General features: G+C 43.3%; 1 protein-coding gene across 1 annotated transcript in view; it reads left to right on the top strand.

Moving 5' to 3' along the window:
• LOC136715525 (transmembrane protein 150A) overlaps positions 1 to 20,183 on the top strand; it is a 33,773-nt gene extending 13,590 nt beyond the window's left edge. Inside the window, exons 6-8 of the mRNA XM_066692742.1 lie at positions 3,421 to 3,548; positions 15,339 to 15,516; positions 16,201 to 20,183. Coding sequence (XP_066548839.1) covers positions 3,421 to 3,548; positions 15,339 to 15,516; positions 16,201 to 16,445 — 551 coding nt within the window. The 3' untranslated portion in view covers positions 16,446 to 20,183. The remainder of the gene's footprint in view (positions 1 to 3,420; positions 3,549 to 15,338; positions 15,517 to 16,200) is intronic.
• The last annotated feature ends 172 nt before the right edge of the window (positions 20,184 to 20,355 follow it).

Raw genomic sequence — 20,355 nt, 5'->3', positions numbered from 1 at the left:
GGGAGAGTTAAGTAGGGCCATGGTAAATCTCTGAGAGAATATAGACGTATTGGCAGAGGGTCGGACTGTAAGACAGGCTGAGGTTTAGGGGAGTGAACGTTGACAAAAGCAAGGATCATAGTTGATGCCAGTGACGAAGTTGTTTGCACGTCTTGTGAGTCACCATAAACCCACAGCCACGCTGACCTTTTCTCTCACCCTGTGGGATTTAACAAGGTCATTTGTTTTGATTTGGTGGAATAATGTGGTCAGACCCCCTTGGGGATGTTGTGCTCTTTTCCCTTCCATCCAGCGGACTAGCAGGCCAGGGAGGCGAAGAGGAAGGGAATACAGAAGAGATATAAACAGCGTTTTGGTCCAACTTTGTATTAAATAATGGAGTTACTTATTAAATAGGTAGAGAGTTCAAGAGAAACAAAGAGAAATGGATTGGGAGGTCCATTATCTGAGTATCTCTGGCAGTTTTACTTTAACACTGGCACATCTAGGATAATTAGATGTGCCAGTGTTAAAGTAAAACTGCCAGAGATAAAGCTGTTACATGTACTGTCTTCCTGGTCTGTTCTTTAGAAGGGGTTGGCAGTTTGTGTACCAGGTGTCCCTGCAGTTAACAAGGCTTTAACAGAGAAGCCCACCCATGCGCTCTGGACTTCATCCCAGTTGTGTTCCACTATTATTCCAGTTGTTAGATAAGGAAAAGCAGTTCAATGAGCGGTAAATGCCTACAATGCTTTGGTTTCACTACAGTCACAAAATATCTCCAAACATAGGCACATTCGCACGTGTATAAATCATTTAAGATGCAGCGAATGATTTCCTCGTGAGTAAGACCAGCAGTTTGAATGCAGCTGATTATATTTAGCAGATGTTTTTAATGATGATCATTTATGGGGGCTTTTATGCAACCTTTTGAGTGGGAAGAGAATCTGTCTGTGTGTTACAGTAATTCGTAATAAACATGTACAGCCCCAGCTCATTATTAGGTCCTTAACCAAATTTGGAAAATCAGGACCTACAGCACCACTTGTTTTGTTTGTTCAGACGGATCTTTTGCTCACAAATGCACTTGGTCATCGATCTTGGTATTTAAGCAGTTGTACCACAGTGGTAAACAACTAAAACAACTGAAAAATATTCCCATGAGAGAGAGCTCTGGCTGACAGGCAGGCACCCACTGTAAAGCGTTGTGTTGTGTCTTTACACTGCTTCACTGAATTGCTCTAGGACAGGGTGTGAGGAATCATGGGGGGGGAAGGACAATAGGCCCTCTCTGATACAGCTGCTTTCACCTTTAGGGAGTTATTCCCACAATATCCCTTTGTAAACTCTGCCCATGTAAAGTCTATTTGGGACGCTTTCCCCTTAAGGCTGAGTGGCAAGGCATCGAACTTTCTATGAAAGCATCCAAACCCTAAATTCTGACGTGCCTTTTACATTATACTGTAGAAGGACTTGTGCGTGTTTTGTATTGATTAACAGATGCACTAATTAAAGGGCTTCACTTTAAACTGAATGGATTTTACAAATGAGCAATCTGTCTTGGCAGAAGGATAAACTGGTACAGACTATACAAATGTTTTTCAAAATGAATGGGCAATTCTGGGGGGGTGCCAGCACTTTAAGTAAACTTTTGCAGGTTGATTGTTGTAGCAGATTCATAGTCTCTGGCAGAGGCATGGATGGCACACAGACGCGAGAGACTGGTAGACTTATGGGCTGTGTTGCATGTGTCATCACAGCCCATTTCGGACCAGCTATTACAGAACCAATATGGGAAATCGTAAGATATCTCAAAATGTGCGTCTCATTGAGATTTCCCAAGCTTTCTGAATACAAAGCCTTGCTGTTGGCTAAGTATGGATATTATGCCCATTGTTCAGTACTGGATATTTTGCCAGTTATTTTGTGCTATCAAAAATGTACTTCCTGAAACGAGCTCGGTTGCATATTTATAAATAATTTAAGAACGTCACTTCAAAGCACCCAGTTTGACAATTGGTTCAAAACCAGAAGATTGATAAGTAATTAAAGGTGTTTCATATTTTTTTTAATCAAAGTTCTCTGTATTAAATTATGCTTTTGTATCAGAAAACAGACGCGATGACCAAGAAAAAAAACATCTTTCCAGTCCAGTGCAATGTCTGGGAATGACCCTATATTGTGGATAATAATAAGTGGATATTATGTTGTGCTCAGCCAAAAAGATCTGTCCTGGGCAAGCACATAGGCAGAGTATATGTTCTCGCCGGACTTCCGTAGGTCCTCCCTGGTCACTCTTCTTAGAATACAGACCGCACCGTCTCCAGTAGTGACGTTAATTAGAGACTAGCTTGCACATTGTTTAAAGCAGCAATCGCCCAAGTCTTGGAGATACTGAGGCCTTATTGTTTAAATGCATGCAACTCCTATACTTTCAATTTTCAAGTGAATGATCATATGAATGAACTGCAGCTAGATGTTATGCCCAAAAAGGCCAGAGAATGTTTCAGTGGTTTAAAGTCTAGGGTAGTGATGTCATAGTGACCGGCTCAAGAGTGACTCCTGAGGGTATTACTTGTGCCTTAGTAGTAATGCTGAAAGGTATATAGTTCTCCACACAGATGACTTGATGAATTGTAGCCCCAGAGTACATTATTTTGCCAAAGCAAGACAGTACATGATAGCAGATAATTTTACAGAAAGTAAGAACACCTTAAATACCTTAAAAACAAACTAAGTGTTCATCGTGTTGGAGGTGTTATAGTTAGGGTAATTATATATATATATATATATATATATATATATATATATATAGGACCAGCTAGTCTGTGAAGCTGGTTCGTGATTTTGTTGTTGATGTTATTGTAATTATCTGTGTTGCTGCTGGACCTTTGCAGAGTCACAGATGTGGGATTACAGTCTAATGACAGTACTGAGGTCTGGCAGTGGCTGGTAGGATACTTCACCATGCTTGCAAAATCTCTGGGAAGCATCCCAAGAAAATAAATTATTGCAAGCTGGATACACTGGAGTGGCTTGGACATTAAAAAAAATAAACTTCACAGAAAACGAGTCCCATAAACATTCCAAGTGCCTCTCTAGGCTTCAAGTGTCCCAGAAAGAGCACTAGTCCAAGTGAAACACTGAGTTTAGGCTGGAAACGTGCGAAAACAGGGCTGTATCCTGCCTGGTGGGTCGTCTCTCTGTTTTGACTGAAATGGGATCCTGACGGAGCAGTCCAGAGATATCGGAGTGCTGCCATGGGAGAATGAGAAGGAACAGACCCTCTGGCTTCCAAGCATAATGTCATCTATTCCCACAGTATGTCATTGTATATTGTAAGATCACCCTCTCCGTGATGCTGGCTCCCAGTTGAGAATGTGTTGGGGCATGCTCCATATTGTGCTGGGATGATTATTTTCTCCTTCTCCCTCTCCTCAGTGATGGTCATCGGGCTGCTGCGCTATGCCCACGTCATTGAGAAACACCAGAACTGTGTGCTGAACACTGCTGGGCTCTCCACGTGCTGGATCTGCGCGGCCGGCCTCATCATGGTGGGAAACTTCCAGGTAAGCACACCCTGCCGCCAGCCATGGCAGCACATGCCTTTAAACAACAATGCGGTTGGCCTTTATCTGCTTGCTGCTGTGAATTTTCATGTGCCATACCTTCACTCCCCAAAATCAATCTCCCCCATCTACTAGATGCCATTCAAATGCTCGTCCGTGAAACAGGCAATACTGGATTGATCGGTCTACACAAGCACGAGGGCATTTTATTTTATTATTATTCATTTGAGGCATTTATGCAAGGAATCTGCTTTATACAATAGCAACACCCACTGTAGCTTGAGAAGAGCAGGTGCAGGGGAGTCTGGTTGTGCTGATTGGACTTGCTAGAGTTATGATTTGCAAGACATAACCTCATGGTAAGTCCTGTGGATGAAGACAGCTATTGAAAATTATTCAACAGTATATACAACGGTTTTCAAGCTTTCCCCTGATTCTACATACCAGTTGAAATCCTTATACAGTGGGGGAAAAAGTATTTGATCCCCTGCTGATTTTGTACATTTGCCCACTGACAAAGAAATGATCAGTCTATAATTTTAATGGTAGGTGTATTTTAACAGTGAGAGACAGAAAATAACAACAACAAAATTAAAAAAAATGCATTTCAAAAAAGTTATACATTGATTTGCATGTTAATGAGGGAAATAATTATTTGACCCTTTTTTCCCTCACTGTAGCTCAGAATGAGAGAATGAGTGAAAGGCAACTAGTTATGCTCAACCTGCTGTTTCCTCCCAGCATTCCTCTCTGCTGGCTCATCCTCTGTCCTCCTTGTCCTGGACTTGTAAAATTCCTGTCTGACAAAAAAGAAAAACAGTCCTGACCCTTGAAGGCTGCTTTTTAGCCTCTTAACATTTCCACCTGCTTCCGACCGTGAAAAAGTGCTTTAATGGTGCAGTTTAGAAGAAATAACAAACTGAGTAACTTAGAGATGAGGTAGGAAGAAAAACTAAACGTTACTACAGTCATTCATGACCAGGCTTTCACCAGTCTTAGTGTTTACCTCAAAACACTGTGGTAAAACCTGGGAATGTAATGGTGCCTATCTGTATTGGGTGCATTTGATAATATGAATATTTCAGTTTTGCCGAGGACTTGGCATAAATGTTTGGCACGCCATGGACACACAGGTTCAAACAAACGTAATGGTACAAACACACACTGTATTACAGAAAAACTGGATCTTTAACTTGTTCATAATGTAATTTACTTTTTTCTGGACGCTGTTTGCAACCGAAATTCCAACACACCATGTACACGCGATCAGCCACCTGGTCCCAATTAGCTAGTTAGATGACACCCCCTTGCTAAGTGCCTGTATCGCATTGTGCTACTGTAGTCATCATTTGTCAGTGATTCTTCTTCAAGAGGCCCACGTAGTAGTAGTTAATTGATCCCAGAAAATGTATCTGGCTGCTTGTTAAAGGAACCCAGAGTCAGCTATATATATATATAAACTAAAGCTAGGTTAGGGAAGTGATTAGGGAAGATATTTCAAGTGTGCCTTTTTTCAGTGTATACTGTATCTATCTATATCAATTTTGTATCAATTTCACACATTATCTGAATGTAGACAATTTCAAATAATCTCCAGCTCACACATCGTCTTCAAGTTGAGGTCAAGCCATGTGCTGTTTATGGGTCTCCTTACTACCTGTGTATCAGTGTACACTTTGCATTATCAACATAATATTCCATTGGCCAGGTCTGAGTACTCCTCATGTAATGGGATATTTTTATGATCACTGTTTTGTGAATAATATCAGCCTAATATAAAGCCTAAATGGCTCACAATTAAAACTCTAAAGAAGGTGTTTTAGAAATGAAAAAAATATTGTATTACTGTTCATACATTTGTTTAGATCTCGGATTATGAACTTGCATGAAAGCTCAGAAGGCGATTATGGTCACAGTACTTCCATGTCAAATGTTTTGTTTGTCCTTGAAATGTTTAAATATTGCAGTTCCATGTTTCACTTCGTTAACTGGAATGTGTTCTGGCGATGTATCAAAATTCTTGAAACGTCTTGAGTTTTGTCTTGAGGGCCTGCCGTGTACTTGAATGGATGTTACACAATGCCCTGTGTGCATGCAGAACAGTAGATCCCTCAGAAAGTGCTGCTTCAGATTATTTATTCTGGGCCAAAAACTCTGACTCAGCCTATGACTTCTGTATGTAGTGGGCGCGTTTAGCCGTAGGATCAAAAAGGCCTCAAGAGCTCCCTTGCTCTCTTGGGCCTTAGCACCATCACTGGATCTAGCCTTCGTTGTCTGGAAGGTTCAATTATTCCTGATTACCTGTATGTTTAATTCTGGAGAAAGACAGTCGATTCTGTCAGATTGTGCCTTTTCACACCTTTTGGAGATGGTTGTAAAACGATAGACTTTACAAAGTGCAGCTCAATATAAAGCGGTGTCATAGAAGCAGTAAGCTGCAGACACCTGTTCTGACCATCCTTTGTGTTGCATTGTCTTCTGTTACCATCGTTTTGTTTGCCAATTGACATCTGATCTGTCGGAATGCATCCTGGGGAATTTGACAGGCACACTTAGATACCTGAACATCTGCACACTAGATATATATAAGATGATGTATTTCAGCTATCAGTTTGTTAAGATCACCGTTTCTCTTTTATTGATAAAAAAAAAAAAAAAAAGAGTTGAATCCTTATGAGCCCAGTGCAATATGGATGTCGGGTACTACGAGCTTCTTCAGGGTTAATTCCACCACTGCTCACGTCAGAAACTCCTATCTGGGGAATAAGAGCTGAGCCCAGAGGACCCAAGCTTTACACACACACTCCTCTGTCACGGCACCAGTAACTGCACCGTGATACAGCCCAGCTAATGGCACTCCTAGATTTCACTGTAACCCGAGAGGCGGCAGAAAAACTTGGTATGTGATCAAGGTGGCGCAATGTGGTAGTTCACTTCACCTGTTTGGGCTCGAGACACTGCAGTGTGTGTCACTTGTTTTTTGACATTTCTTTTGCCTAGTCAACGCCCATGAATTACACGTATTAGATGCGAACTTTTAGTATTATGAGGGACAATCGAATCTAACCACCAAGGTCATAATCAAGAGGTTAGTCATGGAACAAGAATTAATTAGGAATTTATAGAGATTTATTATAGTTTGAGATGTAAGCTGCTCAAAGCAAGTGGGAAGTGGGCGAGGATAGTGAATCGCTTCTTTGTCGTTTTTTTTTTTTGTGTCTGTCGAGTGAAATCGCCACTGGCTGTCACTGCTCTTCTCGTCTGGCAAAAGTGTGGCAGCCCACTGGATTATACCTATGGGAATTCAGACTCTGCATTTGTTCGAACGAAACCTGTCCTTCACAGCAGAAATCCCTTTTGGTTTGGAGCAAAAAATAAAGAAATTCTTCTGAATTGACGTGTCCTTTCCTGACGGGAAGAGCTCCTGACCCTCTTCCCTTTCCCCGCCATTTGGAATGCCCTAACTGATAAACGTTCATCCGTCGGCGGAGAATCTGCACAAACGGTGGGAAAAAATTGCAGAATTTTCTCAAAGCGTACAGCTAGTTTGGAAAACATTGAAAGTTCTTGCTAAATGCTCTATTTGCGACGCCTTACATGCAATACTAAACCGAGAATTCAGCACAGACTTTTCAATGCCTATTAATAGTCCCTTGAAACAGATGTGTAAGGGTTTTTGGTTTTGGTGTATTTTTAAAATGAGCACAGCATCTCTCTCTACTCAGGGAAAAGAGTGTTGATGTTCCTCTACTAAAGAAACCATGGGAGGGAGGCGGGAGGCGGGGGTCTAGCCAACAGCATCAGGGTTTATGAGGAGAAATATTTGGGAGGCTGGCTCGGCGCCCAGCTTGTGTGCGATGCGGTGAGCTTCGAGGCCAGTGAGACGTCAAGCTGAGGCTTTACGGGAAGGTTACCATGGAGACATGGCAAGAGAGGCCTCCTGAGGTGGGGAATGTAAACAGTGCTCTAGTTCTGGTGGAGAGGACCTGTGTCTCCACGTGTTGTTTTTCCTGGACACCCTTGCTATTGGCTCCTTTTTGGCACCGTCCACAGCCCTGGCACAAACCAGGAACCAGCTTCCAAATGTCTGCTCTTTGTAAAGCCAGGCCAGGCCTCATCTAGGTACCTTAACAAAATGTCAAATCTTGGGCAGGTTCCCACCGGGTCCTTTGATACACTTCCAGTTCTGAGATTGCGCTATTTGAACTGCCTTGGCCCATCTCAGCTTCCTTCTTGAAGAGAGCAGTTTGGATCTATCGAAACTTGGCATCTTCCGAGTTGGTCATGTATCTCTTGTATACAGTGAGGGGAAAAAAGTATTTGATCCCCTGCTGATTTTGTACGTTTGCCCACTGACAAAGAAATGATCAGTCTATAATTTTAATGGTAGGTGTATTTTAACAGTGAGAGACAGAATAACAACAAACAAATCCAGAAAAACGCATTTCTAAAAAGTTATCAATTGATTTGCATGTTAATGAGTGAAATAAGTATTTGACCCCTTCGACTTAGTACTTGGTGGCAAAACCCTTGTTGGCAATCACAGAGGTCAGACGTTTCTTGTAGTTGGCCACCAGGTTTGCACACATCTCAGGAGGGATTTTGTCCCACTCCTCTTTGCAGATCCTCTCCAAGTCATTAAGGTTTCGAGGCTGACGTTAGGCAACTTGAACCTTCAGCTCCCTCCACAGATTTTCTATGGGATTAAGGTCTGGAGACTGGCTAGGCCACTCCAGGACCTTAATGTGCTTCTTCTTGAGCCACTCCTTTGTTGCCTTGGCTGTGTGTTTTGGGTCATTGTCATGCTGGAATACCCATCCACGACCCATTTTCAATGCCCTGGCTGAGGGAAGGAGGTTCTCACCCAAGATTTGACAGTGCATGGCCCCGTCCATCATCCCTTTGATGCGGTGCAGTTGTCCTGTCCCCTTAGCAGAAAAACACCCCCAAAGCATAATGTTTCCACCTCCATGTTTGACGGTGGGGATGGTGTTCTTGGGGTCATTCCTCCTCCTCCAAACACAGCGAGTTGAGTTGATGCCAAAGAGCTTGATTTTGGTCTCATCTGACCACAACACTTTCACCCAGTTCTCCTCCGAATCATTCAGATGTTCATTGGCAAACTTCAGACGGGCCTGTACATGTGCTTTCTTGAGCAGGGGGACCTTGCGGGCGCTGCAGGATTTCAGTCCTTCACGGCGTAGTGTGTTACCAATTGTTTTCTTGGTGACTATGGTCCCAGCTGCCTTGAGATCATTAACAAGATCCTCCCGTGTAGTTCTGGGCTGATTCCTCACCGTTCTCATGATCATTGAAACTCCACGAGGTGAGATCTTGCATGGAGCCCCAGACCGAGGGAGACTGACAGTTATTTTGTGTTTCTTCCATTTGCCAATAATCGCACCAACTGTTGTCACCTTCTCACCAAGCTGCTTGGCGATGGTCTTGTAGCCCATTCCAGCCTTGTGTAGGTCTACAATCTTGTCCCTGACATCCTTGGACAGCTCTTTGTTCTTGGCCGTGTTGGAGAGTTTGGAATCTGATTGATTGATTGATTGCTTCTGTGGACAGCTGTCTTTTATACAGGTAACGAACTGAGATTAGGAGCACTCCCTTTAAGAGAGTGCTCCTAATCTCAGCTCGTTACCTGTATAAAAGACACCTGGGAGCCAGAAATCTTGCTGATTTGATAGGGGATCAAATTATTATTATTATTATTATTATTTCCCTCATTAACATGCAAATCAATGTATAACCTTTTTGAAATGCGTTTTTCTGGATATTTTTGTTGTTATTCTGTCTCTCACTGTTAAAATACACCTACCATTAAAATTATAGACTGATCATTTCTTTGTCAGTGGGCAAACGTACAAAATCAGCAGGGGATCAAATACTTTTTTCCCTCACTGTATAACATTTAGCTCTCTGCAGGGCATGGTTTTATTGGCCAGACTTCTATTTTGGAATAATTAATTCTAGATCTCATTATTGAACTAATTGCTCTCCGCACGTTTCAGCTTCTCGCAGGTAAAGTTACTCAAGCCTTTGCTTCAGATTATTGCAGTGTCTTGAGTCGGTAAATGTCACATTCTGGAGATTGAGTCCAGAGGGGAGCATCAGAAGGAGACTGCTAGGAATGGAGAGGTTACAGGGCTGGACAGAGTGGTGGCTCATTGCAGATGTTCACAGATGAGCAAGAGGCTGTGGTCTACTCCTTGCCTGGAATTGTTGTCCTCTCTCTAAAAGCTTCCAAAGAGGAGAATACTGCAACTGAAATCCCAAACCGTAGGCACCGTAATCCATTACAACACGAAGAACAGCCATCCCTCACTGCATGATAGCAAAGCCTATTTAGATTGGCTCTAAATAAGGCACCACCAATTTCCACTGCAAGAACCCTGTGCCAGCCTCTGCTCTGTTTGTACAGGTGGAAGTGGGGGGTGGGGGGGTACAAAATGGTCCTTGCACCATCCAGAGGCCGTCTGTGATTAGAAATACCCTGCTCTGATTATTTCCAAAATTATTTCTGCAGAAATATGAGCAGGGTTTTTTCTTTGTGTCCCCCGACCCCCCATGTTTGTACCTTGTTTTATTATGACTCTATACCTCAGTCATGCATTTGGGGAAATCGACAGTACAAGAGAACCTCCCATTTTGTTGACATCAGACACTGGATTTCGTCTGGTTGGACACAGGGAGTGGATTCTGCTGTAGGACATCATCTCCTGGGATTAATGGGCACAGGAGGGCCCAAGTGATTGCAAAAAAAGGCCACCAGCATTCAGTTTGAGCTGAATCTAGGGTGGGCTCGATGGCAATCAGGGTTTCCTGAGCTTGTCGTTGCAAACAGAGAGCCCTTTGTCTTACTGGGAGCCTATGAGCTCTGCAGGGTTCCCAGTGACAGCTGCATCAATCCCTCCCTACACTGCTATAGCCCTAATGGCCATCTTTCTCATATTAGTATCGATGTCTTAGCAGCAAAGCTGATTTGAAGATTTGTCCAATTCAAGCTGGTGGGGCCAATTCTAAATTTGAAGACGCTTTTGCTTTCAAGCCAGATGTACTCTCAGCAAACGCCTTGTTTTATAAAGTGTCTGGGGACACAACTAAACATAGCACCCAGCAAACATGACAACAATAAACAAGCATTTCAGGAGGCATAGTTGAGCCTTTGCATTAAACCAGAATGCAGGTTATATCGGGATCTTTTGATAATAGCGCGACAAACCTGGCAGGGTGACGTGTGAGTCACTCCTGCTACCTGTTTGTGTCGGTTTATTTTGGGCACAGAACTCAGCGTTGCGGTTGATCGGTTTTAGTCGTCACCCAGACAGGTGTCCAAATGGAAAGGATACATTTGGACAGCGAGCTAGCAAAGCGAGTCACCTACAGGAGTCGATTGAGCGGCGGCAGAGGTTTGAACTGAACTTCTGGTTGTGTGTCTGCCTGGACTCCTCTCTGCTCCACCATCTCAAACCTGTAGAGACAGGCTAAAGTACTTGCCAATGTGTAGGCCTCGCCAGGTCTGTAGTGAGATGCAGCACACATTCCACTGGGCCTGTCTGGGCACGGGCCCCGGAACAAGGCTCCAAATCACACACCACTGAAACCCCTTTCCCTGGTTTCATGCCTTACCTTTACATGAGGTCAGGGTTATCAAGAATAGATGTTAAAATATTGAAAATGCTGTTTTCCAGACTACTGTTGGAAACGACTAAGTGCTCAGCTTTAGAATTAAAAACAAAACTTTGGATTTCGAACACTCATGTAAACACACTCATAGTTTATTCCAAGAAAGACAATTCTGTGTTTACAGGATAGTCAATTTAATGCTCTGCTAGGATTTCACTGTGTACATGCAGTTGTCTTTTTATGAAAACACTGTTGAGCTGTGCATACACTGTAGTAGACAAAGCAGAAATTAAGGTCTGAGTTTGAACTATTGGAATAAATTTGTTTATATGACAATAATAGTCTAATATGTTGTTTTTCAGAATATAGATTTGTTTTAACATCCACCCACACAAAGCTTGCAGAGTGGGAGGGAGAATCATACTGACACATTTGAGACGTCTGGCGTGTCTATTCTGTATCTAAACAAATGACTTGAGAGGATCACCACTGAGCAATAAGGAAGCCCACCTATGTTCATCTCGGAATTCCCCTCCCTCTGTTAATTCCCAGTATCTGCCCTCTGTTCCTGCCAGTTGCGGAGGCTAAATCCTCTTTCTAGGTAGGATGCTTGTTGAAATGTTGTAGTTCTTCCTCCCGCTGCTACAAAGTGCCAGGACTCTGTTCCAGCTTTTCTGATATCATTAGCGGTGGGGATGTGCTGGGACCGGCCATGCTTAAAGCACAACCTCATAGAAACCTGTCAATGCGCGCTTGGCTGCTGTGAGACTCTGAATGGGACGTTCTCATGCAGGTACCCTCAGCAGAAGAGATTATTGATTTTGGGTACAGAGCGTGCTTTACTTACTCTATCTCGGAAAGTCTGTGGGTTCATGACATTCAAGAGGCAGGATGCTTGTGGCCTGAAGTCCATACGTAAATTTTCTACTGCTGTTAAGGTGCCATATTTATTTTCCTGTTGAAAGAATGAAAGTACAGTTGGTTCTTGGTCAATTGAATGCTGCTCCTTGGGGAATCCCGGTGACTTTCGGCTATGACATGGCCCAGATCAGAAACCAGCGCAGTCTGGACTATAGCCTATAGGGCCCAACTTGCGCCCTGAAATGGAGGCTTTTAGTAGCTGAGCCACTTGAGATTCATTTTAATCTCTTCTGTATGCTTTTTGTTATTAATTCGTTCCGGCTCGCGTTAACGTCAACCCATTACAGCTGATAAGATTGCCAAACTGAAAGAAGCTTTGTCTTCTGAGCACCAGACTAGTCATGTGTTATCAAAATCTCATTCATTTTTTTTTTTTTTTTTTTTATTCCTTTATATCTTCCTGATCATTGCCAAGAAACAAGGGTCCTTATAACCAAGCTGTGGGAAACGGCCCACTCTGTGGTAAATAAAAGCAATGCAAAACCATGCTACTGTATTCTCCTCCCGCAAGAAAATACTGAATTAAGTCTGCAAGTGCGTCATGTATATTACGCAAGGCAGGCCCAAAGCCTAGACCCAGGCCATAGCAACTGGAGTCTGGTATCGGTCTGAGTCGAGGATAATTGCCTCCATGTGCTTTCAGTGACTTATCAGGGAAATTGGAGCGAGACATTTCTGGGATTATAAAATTGCAATATACACTCACCTAAAGGATTATTAGGAACACCTGTTCAATTTCTCATTAATGCAATTATCTAACCAACCAATCACATGGCAGTTGCTTCAATGCATTTAGGGGTGTGGTCCTGGTCAAGACAATCTCCTGAACTCCAAACTGAATGTCTGAATGGGAAAGAAAGGTGATTTAAGCAATTTTGAGCGTGGCATGGTTGTTGGTGCCAGACGGGCCGGTCTGAGTATTTCACAATCTGCTCAGTTACTGGGATTTTCACGCACAACCATTTCTAGGGTTTACAAAGAATGGTGTGAAAAGGGAAAAACATCCAGTATGCGGCAGTCCTGTGGGCGAAAATGCCTTGTTGATGCTAGAGGTCAGAGGAGAATGGGCCGACTGATTCAAGCTGATAGAAGAGCAACTTTGACTGAAATAACCACTCGTTACAACCGAGGTATGCAGCAAAGCATTTGTGAAGCCACAACACGTACAACCTTGAGGCGGATGGGCTACAACAGCAGAAGAGCCCACCGGGTACCACTCATCTCCACTACAAATAGGAAAAAGAGGCTACAATTTGCACAAGCTCACCAAAATTGGACAGTTGAAGACTGGAAAAATGTTGCCTGGTCTGATGAGTCTCGATGTCTGTTGAGTCTGAGTCAGAATTTGGCGTAAACAGAATGAGAACATGGATCCATCATGCCTTGTTACCACTGTGCAGGCTGGTGGTGGTGGTGTAATGGTGTGGGGGATGTTTTCTTGGCACACTTTAGGCCCCTTAGTGCCAATTGGGCATCGTTTAAATGCCACGGCCTACCTGAGCATTGTTTCTGACCATGTCCATCCCTTTATGACCACCATGTACCCATCCTCTGATGGCTACTTCCAGCAGGATAATGCACCATGTCAAAAAGGTCGAAACATTTCAAATTGATTTCTTGAACATGACAATGAGTTCACTGTACTAAACTGGCCCCCACAGTCACCAGATCTCAACCCCATAGAGCATCTTTGGGATGTGGTGGAACGGGAGCTTCGTGCCCTGGATGTGCATCCCACAAATCTCCATCAACTGCAAGATGCTATCCTATCAATATGGGCCAACATTTCTAAAGAATGCTTTCAGCACCTTGTTGAATCAATGCCACGTAGAATTAAGGCAGTTCTGAAGGCGAAAGGGGGTCAAACACAGTATTAGTATGGTGTTCCTATAATTCTTTAGGTGAGTGTATATTTAAAGATAACTGTGAGTTTGCTGTCTGTACCGGGAAGTGAGCAGCCCTTTTTCACTCATTGGCATTACATTGCCTCAGTTTGCAGGTGTGTTCTCACTCTGACATTGGGCTGTGCTGGACAGTGGATGTTGATTTTTATTTTCATGTCTCGGGACGCACAGGATACAGTCGCAAGACTACCTGACGACACTTAACTACATAACCAGGAAATAGCGCATCAAGGAGCAATCAAGTAGAGTAGGCTGGAGCTTACTATGAGGTCACTAACACACATGTATGTCACAGGCATTTAACGGGCTTGAAATCAAGTAGTAAAGAACAATGAAGACCCATTAAGACCTTAGTGCAAAACTCCTATGGTCCAACACCCGAATTAGTTGCCTGAAATAGGTTTATTCAATCATCTCTAAATGGGTAAATAATTGTACTGGCAGATTACACCCAGGTGCCGACAGGAAACATCCTTCCTTCTAATATAAACGTTTTGATGTCAGTAAACACAGTGCGATTTCAGTAAAGTGTCCTTAAGATAAGGGCTTTAAACTGGAGAGGAGCAGATTGAACGATGAGAGATAAAGACAGGCTGGATTCATGTACACAGCCATGCCTTATTTAGTGTTCAGCGAGGTTTATTTATAGTAGCTAAGAGCTGTCCTGTTCACTGTACCGTTTGACCCTGTGTGTGTGTGTGTGTGTGTGTGTGTGTGTGTTGTGAAATATTGTGGTCCACTCCAGAGTGTGTCACTGTCCAAAGCAGGGTTGCTTCAGCAGCTGCCCTATTGAGAACCTCAACATTAGTTTTGCACAAGGATTTCTTTTCAAAGGCTTGTAATCTCCTGTCTGCAGATTGTGAATGTCTTTAAAAGAAAGAAGTAGCATTCTTTGTGTACCAGTGCCAGGTGTGTGGTGTTTTGTTTTAGCTGCTGTTATTATCTGATCTTGCAACATGTGTTTACCAGAAACGCTTCCTTAACATATTCCTGTGGTTATTTGGAAAGGAATGGAAATAGCAAAGCAGGCCCCGTTGCTTCAGGGCTGAGGTTGTCTTTTGGCCGTTTTTCTCCAGCCCATTCCCCAGTAATTGGGCTAATTAACTGATTACCAGCTTAGTTGAATACTTCTCCACAGGCTGCACCTTGAATCGAATGAAGATGCTCAGCCCACTGTGAGGAAAACAAAAACAAAATTGGTCCCATACCGAGGTTAACTAAGTGACTGAGATCTCTAGTTGGAATTGTGAGAATACAGGGCACTTTGAATGCTAGCCAGTGTATGTTATTGCTTTCTGCCACATTAACCCCTGTGCTGTGCTGTGTCTTGCAGGTGGACAATGCCAAGGTGCTACACTACGTTGGTGCGGGGGTGGCGTTCCCCACCAGCATGCTGTTCGTGTGCCTGCAGTCGGCGCTGACCTACCGCCTGGCCAAGACACAGACGGACTACAGCATGGGCCACCTGCGCTGCTCCCTCACACTGCTGGCCTTCGTGACTCTGGTGCTCAGTATCCTTTTCCTGGTCAGCCCGTGCCAGCACCTATCTGTTTTTGGTTTCTAAGCCAGTTGGAACCAGCCCTTTGCTGCCGAGTTGTCCTTACATTCTGCCATACACATGTATACAAGGTTAAAACCCCAGCCTCATACCGAGAATAGGGGCAGACATGGAGGAGGCTGATAACTCCTTGTTTTAATGTGGTTGTGTTGTTACCGAGGTGTTTTCTGTGGACAAGCCTGGCTGGGGTCAGTTTGAGTGAATTAACTTGAACTGAAGAAGGACCACCTTGAAGGTCATTCTCGATTTTATGGTCCAAAATGGCGGCTCAGTCTGCTTAGCCGGCACAAGCAAGTTTCCCTGCAACCTTGTCCTGCCCCCTGAGGATTTTTCTGTAGACTGAAAACATCTCCTCCTTGTCAGAATTCAGAAACAAATAGGAGAATCAGTTATTTCTGATTTAGCACCATCTCAAGATCAGTTAAAGGGTCTGTGGTCCTTGAGGGCCCAAGGGTATCCAGGTGTTTGTTCCCAATGATCTGTAAACTGCAGCATGGACCACTAAACCTGCTTGCATTGGTCATTGAGGGTTTCCATCTCTTTAGAAATGAGTTGCCTAAGTGTAATTGGGTTCATAGTGTGTGAGCTCAATATGGTGTATCATCCCACGCTTGTTGTTCCTTAACCTCCCCTGCAGGTGGTGTGTTCTTTGTGCAGGAGAGCTTCATGCTGCAACATGCCTCAGCCATCTTTGAGTGGCTGTTCTCCATCATCATCATGCTTTTCTATGGGACCTTTGCCTTCGAGTTCGGGGGGGTTTCCAGCGACACCCTGCTGGTGCTGGTCAAGGGGGGGGCGCAGGGTGCCTCAGCCAGGGAGGGCAAGGTGGAGGGAGGTTCGGGACCCAACCTGCACCCCCCTGAGAGCATCTCCATGCTGTAGAGCTGCACAGACATTGCGGGCAGGACAATCACACCGCTGGGGCTGAGAGATGAGAATGGGGTGAGGGTGGGGAATTGAGGAAAAATTGAGGAACAATTATAAACCTACAAACACCCCCCCCCCCCCCCCAACACCCTGACTCAAGTAAAGCCCGGCTCAAGTTTTGCACATTGTTACTTCGCCAAAGTCTTCTGTACAAAGAAAATAAAAAAAACACCAGGACTATTTACCTTGTGTACCAGCCAGTACATGAAGACAGGACCAAATACAGTTGCAGATGCTGAGATTATACAGAGCACTGGTTTCTGGATGGGAGTCTTTGCTGGCTCCAAGACCGCCTTACTGACTGATGTCTGACGAAGACACCGAACCTCTTAACACCCAAGATGGCCTCCCTGCAGATCTTCTCTGAATCTGATGGGGGCGTCAGTCGCATCCCATTTAAAATGTTGTGCCACACACACCCATCGTAATTCCCACAGGAGACCAGAAACAATATGACTTATTCATAGGATAGATAAAGTTTAAAAAGAAATCAACTGAAGATGTTAATTGTTGTAAGTGTTTTGGGAAACATGATCTCTACATCCCTCGCCTGCTCCCAACACTGGAAACTAAGCTGCATTTGTTTCATTTTGGAAATAAACAGTTCAATTCAGGAATGAAGATATGAGGGGGAACAAAAAGCAGGGGACACCAGCACCCATCAGGACCAGACCTCTCCACCGGTGTTCCCTCATGACGATCTCTGATCCGCGTAGGAAAGGAGAAGGTTACACTTTGCCCTATCCTCCTTTATCTGTGATCTGTTGTGTTAAAGCTCAAGGAATGATGTTGTAAACTGCTGTCAGTCTGTAAACGCATCCTATAATGCAAACCATGGTGCCTTGTCCAGAAATGGGTGAACCAAAATCCACATACAGGGTGAAATGACAGAAATGCCAATAGAGAAAATGAAAAAAGTAATGGATTGTAATGATTTCAGTTTATTTTCAGGATACAATACTGGCAAAGTTGTGCTGGTCTGTTGAAAACTGGGTATATAAAGTTGTGATTTTTTTGGAGATTTGTTACATTTCCCTTCACTGACAGTTTAACGCACAAGAAAGGATAAAGGGACCAAAGGAAATATAGATATTCCAGTACTTTTTTGTGTGTAATTTTTGCTAGCAAACAATGTCAGGAAGAAACTATGCAACAACGGTGGAATCTGCTGATAATTTCAGTGGACGGTAATTGTATTTTGCTTTTTTGTGTGTGGAAGTATTTGGTTGAAGAAGAAAACACTTATTAACCTTAAAGTCTAGTTGACCTAATACCAGGCCAGTCCCACACATTCTTCGGTTTGGAGGAGTGGTATGTTTTTGAAAATCCATCTCATGAGACGGAGTGCTTCTTTATAAGGATTTCGGGGACTAGCTGTGTTTTGCACAGCGCAAATCGCCCCTTTAGGAGGCCATATGCAGTTACTCTTTAACCCAGATCACTGCCAACCTCCATGCCCTCCCAGTACTTCTCAAAGATGTGGAAATTGTGCCTTTCACCTCAACAGTCCCCAACAAATGAACAAAGCACTTTGGCACCCTCTTGTGCTCATACTGTCCTATGCACAATGGAGTCTGAATTGGTGTCAGACGGGCCTCTGTCTTCAACGAAGACGGCAGCAGTACGCTCAATACGTCTATGTTGAAATGTATATATTTTTCTCTTTCACACACACTGTTGGAGTGCAAGGGCTTGCCCACTTTCAAACCAAATAAAAAGCTCCCAGTGCTACCATACAGGAGTGAATCATCTCTGAACTGTCGTAATATAAAGACCCTAAACTTTCCACCCTGAAAGACACCAGTGACACTTTTCAACTTCAGCTTTGAGTGGTGGTAAATGTTTTCTGACTGTGACCTCTTGAATGGCACAGCTTTACTCATGGGATAAAGGGCCCAAGAAAGTGAACTTCTTATAGTAGGCCCATGGACATTGCTCTGCCTTCATGTGGAAAAAGCAACAAGTGTCCTTTTAGGGGTCAGAACCTGCGAACGGGTATAACGTGACTCATTTGGGCACTTCGACTTTCGACCAATATTTCGGTAAACCGGTTTAATTTAATTGTTTTCAAGCCATTCCCAATCACTGTCATTGTCCGTATGGAACTTTGAATTTGAACTTTTTAAGTTTGCATCGCCTCTGAATGTGTCCGTTTATCCATTTAACCCCCCCGTCAGTTCCTACTAGCGGACTGTTGTCCTCGCTGTCGTCTTCTACTCAGGAAATCCTTTTGTCTTCACCAACTTGCAAGTCCAAAGACAAAGAATAAAAAAAATATATATATATATTTTCAAGAAATGCAAAAATCTCTAAAAGGAAATCAAAGGTCGGTTGTATGTGTGTTGGGACGTCTACGTATATTTTTTTGGAGATTTGAATTAGTTTATTTTTGTGTAGCAGACTGTTGTTGTCAGTCACTGTACTTCTATATCCGCACCTTTGTCTCCGGTACATTTAATACTTGTGTTGGAATCCTGACTGCCATTTCCAAACAGAAGTGGCGATTTAATTTAAGCTACTTTCTCACAAACACATGCATAAGGATAGTTGGGAAGGGTAACCCATATACTTGATTAGTTGCTACAGCCTGTGTTTTCTGTACAGTCAATGCAAGCAAAGTCATTTTTTGTACATTTGCAGACCAAAAGCAGCCTAGTTGGTTAGTAGGGGTGTTTATTTCTCCAACTGTGCATAAGGGTGTTTAAACACCTAGTTCATAACATTGAATAGTATGGAGGAACCAGTTTCAGAATTTGACTGGTATTCGTACGAGTCCTGGCAGCTTCTTCGATATCTGCATTTGTTTTGGAAGGATTCCAACAGGAGGTATTAAATCCTTGGGGGTTGAATTCCTAACATGAACTTGTTCTGGGTTGTCCCACGCGGTAAAAACTAACCACAACTGATTGTGTTGTGAACATACACTGCAGTTATCAAAACACTTGTCTGACAAGACCAAGCTGCACGAGTCAATCGGAGACGGACGTGTCGAGTTCTTAAAATCACCGTAAACACGACTGGCCCTTTGAGACCCAGGTCAGCATTAGTGCCAGCTCCATTACAATAAAGTCCGTGCCATGCCAGAATGCAGTGATCGCCAACCCTGGTCCTGGAGAGCATCCTTCCGTCATGTTTTATAGGCATCTTCAATCGGTGGCAAAAGATCACCTAAATCAGAATGAATTAAACCCATTAGTTCTGCTCAGCTAGGTAAAGGAGAGTTAGGAGGCCATTAAAACCACAAGGGCTCTTAAGCTTTCTAGGACAAGGGCTTGAAGACCTCCTTGAAACTGGCCTATTCACACTTTTCTACTTAATTCCAGTAGATCTAACACCATGCCCAACAACACTTGTGAAAGTAGCTGCCTTGGCTGTGCAATGCGTTCTGAGCACCGTGACGTCTCTGATCTCTGTACAGAAACCCAGTGCCTCGTCCGGGCCACAGTCCAGACACTTGTCTCATTCCAAAGTGGTGAGGTGTGCGCAGTGGTGCCTTAAGATTTATATATTTTTGTGAAAAGAAAAAAACTAAACCAAAGAAAGACTTGTTTGTATAAAATCTTTTGAATCTGCATTGATTTTGTAGACAGAGAAATTGATGAGAAAGATATTTAGATATATATATATATATAGACCTTGTGCCTTGTTCAGATTGTTCAACCAAATAAAGCAAATGTACAGTAAAAGTAGAAATGTGTCCTTGTGATTCGATGCATGTTTTTATTTACAGTGAGTTTCAAAAGGCTGCTTTTGTCCAATTTTTTGAATATAGTAAATATAGCAAAAATATTTCCTTACAATTTCCTTATATATTTCCGTATAAATATTTTGCATACAAAAACAAGCACTGGCTCCTTCTTGTGGC

This window comes from Amia ocellicauda, chromosome 20 (genome assembly GCF_036373705.1).
Source record: "Amia ocellicauda isolate fAmiCal2 chromosome 20, fAmiCal2.hap1, whole genome shotgun sequence".
In the NCBI taxonomy this organism is placed as follows: domain Eukaryota; kingdom Metazoa; phylum Chordata; class Actinopteri; order Amiiformes; family Amiidae; genus Amia; species Amia ocellicauda.
This window is presented reverse-complemented; position numbering and strand designations above follow the sequence as displayed.